The sequence below is a fragment of the Populus nigra genome, chromosome 4, assembly GCF_951802175.1.
Source record: "Populus nigra chromosome 4, ddPopNigr1.1, whole genome shotgun sequence".
Taxonomy (NCBI): Eukaryota; Viridiplantae; Streptophyta; class Magnoliopsida; order Malpighiales; family Salicaceae; genus Populus; species Populus nigra.
In genome coordinates this window covers 20,391,865-20,400,466 of record NC_084855.1, presented here as the reverse complement: position 1 = coordinate 20,400,466, position 8,602 = coordinate 20,391,865, and the positions used below count along the sequence as shown (strand labels likewise).

At 33.6% G+C, this 8,602-nt stretch overlaps 1 protein-coding gene across 1 annotated transcript; it reads right to left on the bottom strand.

Moving 5' to 3' along the window:
* Positions 1-4,640, bottom strand: LOC133692559 (3-ketoacyl CoA thiolase 1, peroxisomal-like). The gene is made up of 14 exons (XM_062113604.1): positions 4,382-4,640; positions 4,213-4,289; positions 3,987-4,071; positions 3,649-3,775; positions 3,397-3,495; positions 3,251-3,318; positions 3,063-3,170; positions 2,895-2,972; positions 2,670-2,802; positions 2,467-2,563; positions 1,521-1,644; positions 1,328-1,436; positions 973-1,056; positions 1-334 (listed from the first exon to the last, which is right to left on the bottom strand). The coding sequence occupies exons 1-14, from the start codon at positions 4,454-4,456 to the stop codon at positions 225-227; spliced, it is 1,374 nt and encodes a 457-aa protein (XP_061969588.1). The 5' UTR covers positions 4,457-4,640; the 3' UTR covers positions 1-224.
* Positions 4,641-8,602: the final 3,962 nt, after the last annotated feature.

Here is an 8,602-nt window from a genome sequence, read left to right as displayed (position 1 = left end):
TAATAGAAACAAATCGCTATACTCAAAAACTGATGAGTTACAATGCGGAGGAGATTATTAAAAGATGAAAACCAATCATCAGCAGACCTGTGGTACAGCTGGTCATCACACTCAATCCATGTAAAGATTAGCTTTATTTTCCAACTTGCAATTTTGGCAGATGATTATTTTGATAATCTCCCAAGTTGTAACAAAATGAATTCAGTATGATGAAATTAATGTATCTAACGAGCATCTTTTGACAGAAGGTCGTTGCTTTCCACCTTTCGAACATTGCATAGTGTGTCGACACAGTCTCCTCTCTCGAAAACAGCAGCAGCCCCCATGCCAGACCCTGCAAATATAGCAGCACTTCTGAGGTCAGAAGGAAATCCAGAAAATAGAAACAAGCATGGTGAATTCCAATCGTTCTGTTTCCTCTAAACTTGCATAGCATTTGTGCATCTTTATATGCTCTATTAACCCTCCTTCCGAATTCACTATTTTTCAACTGCTACAAAAAACCATCCAACTAGTTGTAGTGAAACCACTCTTGTTTTGTTGCAAGGAGATGATCCAAAAAAATGTGGCCCTATTACTTGTTTTGGCACATCCTGTGAACTAATATTGTCTAATGATCTACTAATGCCAAAAAAAGAAACCAACACAAAATCAGCTAGAAAAACGGAAGAACAGCAACTATAACAATTCAATTTGATATAAACTACATTTTATGAAGTTCTGTTTAATATCTGATCAAGAAAGCATACGAAGGGGACCAGACCAGATAATGAAATCCCACTGACCAGTCCTTTCTATTGAAATCCCACTGACTAGTCACATTTTGCTTTCTAAACAGAAATGCAATCTTTGATGTTGCCTACATATATTTTCTAAACATTTACAAGGGATCAAGAATTGAATGAAGTCGTTTGTAGTAATATCTTGTCATGTTAAGTGTGTAGTTGAATATAGAGAGGGAGAGGGGGAGACCTATGCACATTGAGATCACTCCAAAGCGACTATCTTTCCCACGGCGCTTCATCTCATTCAGAAGAGTTCCAACACAGCGGGCACCTAGCAAAAAGTAGCAGTAAGTGGCTTACAAGTGTGCTCAACTGACATTAAAAGAAATCAACACCAAGCTAAGCTTCTCAGGTCGAATGCTACAGTATTCGTTTATGTTGTGTTATATTTTTAGGAACTAATTATAAAGCTAATCATTTACTTCAAAAGGCATACAAGTGTCCATGTATGCCTTTTCATGAACTTATCTTGAGAAACAATCATAAGCATTTAAAAATTAAAACACGAACTCCGTCTCACAAACAAATGTCAGTGTGAATACCTGTAGCACCTAAAGGATGCCCAAGAGCAATTGCACCGCCATTCACATTAACTTTCTCAGGGTCAAGCTCCAGCTTCTTTATACAATAAACATATTGTGATGCAAATGCCTGAAGAGAGACCAGCAGGTTCCTTAACTCAAAAAAATCTCACTCTTACAGATTCAGGGGGGAAAAAATTGTTGAGCCCGCTACCTCATTTATTTCAAACAGGTCAATATCATTAAGCTCAAGTCCAGCGGCTTGCACTGCCACTGGAATTGCAGCTGCTGGGCCTACACCCATTACAGCAGGATCTACACCAACAGCAGCAAAACTCCTGCAGGAAAAGCATATGACTGTAAGATTAGAGCATGAAATTTTTTTGAAATCCCGACTCCACATCAACATGTTATTTACTCATCATCACAACCTCTACTGAACTTTCAGTTCCTTCCTAGATTGGAGGTTTTCACTGATAATCACTTGTGAACTTCTGGACCAAATTCCTGCTTATTCTTGGATAAAAAATGCTATGTTTCCAAGAGTTGCATTCATTTGAAAACTTTCAATAACAGAATAAAGCAGCATGTTCATTCTCAGAGGAAGATACAGAAAGTTGAAAAAAATATAGAGAAGGTGAAAGTTTCTCTTCCCGCAGAAGCAAATGCCAGATTAAATTCTGAACCATGTTCATGGATGTTATTGGCTTCTTTCAATACAAGGTCTTAGATTAGTCTCACTAAAAAACCAGGAGGACATCTTTCTTAGCTTTACGAATCTCTCTATTCTAGGAAACTCTTCCAAGAACTTTATACCATAACTGACCCATCCATGAAATTTCTTCAAAATTTGCATAATGCAGCAACAATACCGAGAAAAAAAGTAGACTCAACTTTGCTTTCAGAAGATTCTTTAGCATATCTGTATTCCAAGGCAATAGAACACTTCCAATGACCCGGAAAATTCCCTAGCTTTGATTAATTTTTTTAAAGAAAAAAATGTAATAAAAGATTTGCCAAACAAAATAGTTCTGGAATCAACTAGCTGACCCAATATCAGCATTCAAGGTTTGTACTTGTGGTAAGACATGGTTTACATGTAAAGAGCCATGTGTGATACCTGCTAAAGGTAGCATCTCTTTGCAAGAAAACACTAGTACCTGAACACTCCAAGAATTGGAAGTCCCTTCTGTGCAGCAAGGCTTCTTTTCATAAGAAGTACAGCTCCAGCACCATCACTGACTTGGCTAGCATTGCCTATTTATACAGTTTGCACTCAAATGAGATTTGATGATATATGCTGATCAAGATAGATTGAATACATTTTGACAAGATCCTTAATGGTAATGTGTATCATGAGTACCAGCAGTGGTGGATCCATCCTTTTTGAATGCAGGTTTCAGCCTGGACAGCTCTGCCAGGTTTGAGTTTGGTCGAATGCCATCATCCTCTGAAATTGTGATAACCTTCTGTATACCAGTTTCTGGGTCCACAATCTTTTTATAAAAATCATTGGTTAGAAGACATGATAGCAACAACAATAATATTAAAGAATGCGAGCCTCTTGACTATCCATTGTTTTATTTACCTTCGTAGTAACTGGGATAATTTCATCTTTGAATTTACCAGATGCTCTTGCAGCTGCAGCTTTTCTATGAGAATCAACCTGTTCAAAAAGATAAGGTGTCAAGACTATCACACAATAACATGTTAGCATTGAAAAATCACACAACCTCAAATGATCTGTGGAACTCACAGCAGCCTGATCTTGCTCTTGTCGTGTCACGCCATAACGCTGAGCAACATTTTCAGAAGTCAGACCCATAGGAAGAAGACAATCTCGGGCTTGTTGAAAGGCCTCTACCTGTTAACGACATAACTCAAGTTCAACGATAACATTTCAGAAATTTATGATTTCTTCATAAAAATGCAGTTGGGATTTACTCTTGGGTTAACTTTGGGAACATTCCTAATGCCGTTCACTGTCATGCACTCCAACCCAGCTGCAATACCTGCGTTGAAAAGACGAAATGAAGTTTAGCAAAATGAGGGTCATCCACAAACGATACATATTCTAGAATCACCCTGACCAATGTCATAATATCCTGCTTTTATGGATGCAGCAACATCAGCAACTGCCTGGAGGCCAGATGAGCATTGCCTGTTGACTGTTCTGAGGGGCACCGTATCTGGTTGGAACAAACGAGTCAGTATCCGACATCAAAATTCTGGTAATGAAGTCAATCACAAGAAAATTGTGCGTCCAAATCTGAACAAATTGGACTCAAATGCCAGCGAAAAATTTGAAGGGCTAATGCAGAAGGGTTTATCCAAAACTATACCAGGGAAACCAGCATAAAACGCTGCCATCCTGCACTCAATTGCTCTTTCTGAACCAGGAGCCAGCACGGTTCCAACGACGATGTCCCCTACTTCACTTGGATTCACATTTGTTTTTTCTACCACTGCCTACAATCAAGTTTTACAATTGGTCAACTCAAGAGATGAACATGGCTAATGCTTAATTACCATAATTGTAGCAGTAGCAGCACAAAAACATACATATACGTCCAAACTTTTATCAAATAGAAAGATCCAAAGACTGTGGTCCATATTAAATGGTCCTTTTCAAACCTTCCAGAAAACAAATCATTTTCATAATAGAGGGGGGAGAGCTAACCTTTAATACAAATCCAAGTAGATCATCGGGAAAGGTATCCTTGAACCCACCACGCCTGGCTTTGCAAATAGCAGTACGGTACGCACTGCTTGTCATTCAACAAGTTTAATGAAGATCATAAAGATAAACAAGGGACAAAATGAAAATACACATCGAAATATATATGCAAAAATTGGTTAAGATTATATCCTCTCTCTTTTTTTCCCAGAGAAATCAAGAAACTTACGCCACAATCACAATATCATCACCAAAAGCTGCTGTCCGGTGATATGCAGCACTGTCCCCAGCAGCACAAATTGAAGCCTGGCAACAAGAAAAGAATAATGAAATCCATTTTCACCTTCAATTGAGTCCATTAAGAAAAAAAAGACTGCAAGGAAGGAAAATAAACTTACAGAGAGAAGAGGAGAAGGAGAAGTGGGTTGCAGATGAGCAAGAAGAACTTTTTGTCTGTTAAATGCTTTCTCCATTTTATTTTATTTTTTTGTGTGTTTTTCAAGAAGTCCTCTTTTCTTTCTCTCAGGACAACGAATGATAGAAACCGAGAAGAAGTTGATGATATATATAACCGAGCAGCTGTTGATTTGGTTGGGTTACAGAGAGAGAGAGAAAGGAGAGAACTACTCCATCCGCAGTGGTGCTGCTGTCATTTGCTCGCTGTAGAATAATAATAATAATAATACAGAGTGGGTGAAATTTGCTTCATTGTTAGAATTAAAATACAACACTACTTTCTTAAGATTATAAAGTAAGAACTCATTCAAAGTAAGAAATTTAAATAAAAATAAAATAAAAACTTCTTATAAGACACAAAATTTAAATATATTAGAATTCAGAATAAAAATATAACCATGCGAGACTTGTTTCTCCTATTTAATAGCAATGAAATTAAGATATATTAACAATGAGAGACAACTTAATCGCTCAGTATTTAGGTTTGTTTTTTAATAATAATGAGTTTGATTGTTAATTTTAGGGTTTGTAAGATTAATTAAGATACATGTAAACTATCAACGACGCTATATTAATTAAAAAAAAGGAAAAAAATAAATGCATACAACTTATTAAAATGCGTGAGATTTGTTATACATATACGTTTGTTCTTACATGTTTTTCTTTGAAAACAATGTTTGATTAATGTTTTGCATACATTAGGAGATGGTGGGCCCCCTCGTCTATTCTGACTCATCGTTTTTGTTTTTTGCGTTTTCAAAATAATGAGAAACCGGAAGGAAAGGTCTCGCTTGACTAGTATCTCTCCTTTCAATCATTTATGCGGTGTGGGCAGTATTTGACAAGGTCGTTGGAAAATATTGTTGAAATTTTTTTAAAAAAATTTATTTTATTTTAAATTTTTTTTTTCAGCTCATTTTAATGTCATAATTTTAAAAATAATTTTTAAAAAATAAAAAAAATATTATTTTAATATATTTGGTGTTGGAAAATGATTTTGAAAATTTTTTATTTTACTTTAAATTAATATTTTTTTATATTTTCAGTTAAAAATAAATTTAAAAAATAAATAAAATATTATTTTAATATATTTAATACTGCAATTGAAAAATTCTTTAAAAAAAATTACTGTGAAAAGCGAGTTGTCACTGTTTTTTTTTTTTTCTCCTTTTTATGCGTTGAAAAAATAATTTGAATCCAATCCAATCCAAATCCATGATGAATCACGAAATGGCAGAATTATACACACACCATTTTTTTATGATGATGACGACGACTTTTTACTAGGGTGCATGGTCAACGGGGCAACTGGGCATTGTTAATGACAATATTAAGTTTATTTATTTTATTTTTTAAATAAAAATGACAGATATTATTTTATTCAAAAATATAATCTAACGCCTGTGGGGGTTTGGCTTGGATGATAAATATATTAGGTTAGAATCCTCTCATTAGTTTAGTTTTTTTTTTTAATTACAGATGACATTTCCCCATAATTAATATATATTAATTTTTTAAGCTAATCCATGTGTACACGGTAATCTAATATCTTTGGGGGTATGTGTATGTATATTAACGTAAGCTGTTCGGACCAGTTTGTGTATATTTTAATTAATCTTGTGGGTTTTAAAATTAACAATCATATAAGTCTTAAATGAACCTGAGAATTATAAAACTCGAATTGGTGACTTCTAAAAAGCAAATTTAAAATCAAATCACTTGAATTACATCCTTCAAAGTTAAGGATTAATGATTTAGAAGGTAAATTTTTTTTCCAACTTATTTTTTAAAGTAATTTGACGAGTCATTCATCATCCAATTAACTCATCGAAGTAGGATGAGATTTAATTGGATCAATTCCAACAATTGTTTTTTAGGGTTGTTTAAAAATGTTATCGTAGTTTTTTATATATATAAAAATTAAAATAATATCATTTTAAAATAAATATAAATTAAAGTAATACGACAATTAATCATGTGTTAGTGCGAACATGACACCACCTTTCGGAGTCAACTGAACCAGAAATGTAATTCACGCGCTCGTACCATACGCTTGCTTGTCTTTATATTCTACCAATCACTTGACGTTTATGGCTACTGTGTTTACTGACCGTTCACAAACGCTTAGTTTTTGTTTCCTGTGTGTTTCTTAAAAATATATTTATTTTAAAAAAATATTAAATTAATACTTTTAATATTTTTCTATAATTTTAGTGCATGGATAATTTTAATATAAAGTAATACTTCTAATATTCAACACAATGAAGAACCTCGAAAACCGAATTCATGCCCGACTAAAATCCAAAAACGGGGTGGTTGAGAGGGTTTGAGGCTGACAGGTGGTGGGGACCGGAAGCATAAAAAATTGCACCGGTGGTGCTGAGGCAGACAGAAAAATGGTAGGTAGGAAGGTAGGTAGGAGAGCCTGAAAACTGGCTTGTATATTAGAAAAGAAAAAAGAAAAAGGGAGTGGTTTATTTTGGTTGGAAAAAGGAGAAAAGCTGGTGTGTTTTTAAATTGGGAATATTGTCAAATTTAATAAATAGGAAAAAATAAATGAAAAATAAAATTTAGGTAAGGTGGTAGTGTAAGTTTATCGAATGATAGAATTTTTTTTATTTTTTTTTTAAGTTTGTTCTTGAGACAGCATTTATTATGATTAAAAAAATAGTGCAATAATTGATGGAAATGAATGCACGTTGATCCATATTTTTCATAATCTGGCAGGAGGCTTTAAAAAAAAAAAAAAAACTAGGGAGATAAAAAATTAGATGAACTGATTCTTCTTTCATAAATAATCCATCCACCAACTAATTCTCCAGTTCCTAGGATAATAGTAATTGACTTCTTTACTTTGAAAAAAGCTCTCAATTAAATAATTGCCAACAACTTAATATTATAATTAAATAAAAAAAATCTAAAAAAAATATTTTATTGCTAGCTCAATTTTGATCCTCTTACATTAGACTTTCAAGCTCAATGTTTTCATTCTTTAAGCTTCAATTATTATTATTTTTATTTTTATTCTTAATAATTATGTTGTCATGGTTACTCTGTGATACATATTATTCTTACATTATATTAAAGATTACTATTACAAAATAGAGTTACATGTTATTGTTAAAAAAAATATGAAAGAATAAGGGCTAATATTAACAAAAGAAAAAAGAATATTTTTTTTTCTTTTGCACAGTTTGAGAGGCATTTCTGTAGAAATTTAGAGAAGTATAATCTCTCAATTATAAATTTACTGATGGCAGAGTACATGTATATATAGGCTAGAATCAGTTCCTAACATGACAGCTACTAGATTTGATTCTATCCTTTGTTATAAGGGAAATAAATAATAATTACATGATTATCTAAAATAGAAAATAGACATAGCATATAGGAAATATAATAACTACAGGATCTTGTATATTGTCTCTTGATACTGCAATATCTGCTCCATTAATTTTTAGTATCTGCAATATTTTCAAGGATCTACAACTTATACTGTAATCTTCAAGACTCTCTTTCAAGCTGGATCTGGTGGATTAACTGATCCAAGCTTGCTGAGCAAACGATGAAACTAACCAGATGGAAGGATTTTGGTAAATACATCAGCAAGTTAATCATGAGTGTGCATATAGGATGTCTGAAAAAGTTTAGCTTGAATCCGCTGACGAATGTAATGGCAATCTACTTCGAGATGTTTTGTGCATTCATGAAACACTAGATTAGAGGCAATATGCATGGCAACTTGATTGTCACAAAATAAGAGCATAGGTGTATGAGAGACAAAACCAAGATCTACAAGTAGATGTTTAAGCCAAATTAATTCACATGAAGCAAATGTCATTGCGTGATATTCAGCTTCAGCACTTGAATGCGCGATCACCTGTTGTTTTTTGCTCTTCCAAGACACTTAATTACCCCCAATAAACATGCAATATCCAATGGTAGAATGTCTATCTAATGCATTTCCTGCTAAATCAGAATCTGTGTATCCTATAATATCTGTATGTCCATTATGTGTCAAAATAATGCCTCGACCAATAGTTCCTTTTAAGTATCGCAGAATACGCTTCATCATGTCAAGATGTTGAGTTGTAGAAGCATGCATATATGGGCTCTATAAGCTAACAACAAATGTAATGTTTGGTCTAGTGATTGTCAAGTAA

Excerpts from the sequence above, each read along its gene's own strand:
- LOC133692559 (XM_062113604.1), bottom strand. The coding sequence starts at position 4,456 with ATGGAGAAAGCATTTAACAGACAAAAAGTTCTTCTTGCTCATCTGCAA. Across the intron at positions 3,171-3,250 it reads TTCCCAAAGTTAACCCAAGA|GTAGAGGCCTTTCAACAAGC; the intron begins GTAAATCCCAAC and ends TGTCGTTAACAG. Across the intron at positions 2,973-3,062 it reads AAGAGCAAGATCAGGCTGCT|GTTGATTCTCATAGAAAAGC; the intron begins GTGAGTTCCACA and ends CTTTTTGAACAG.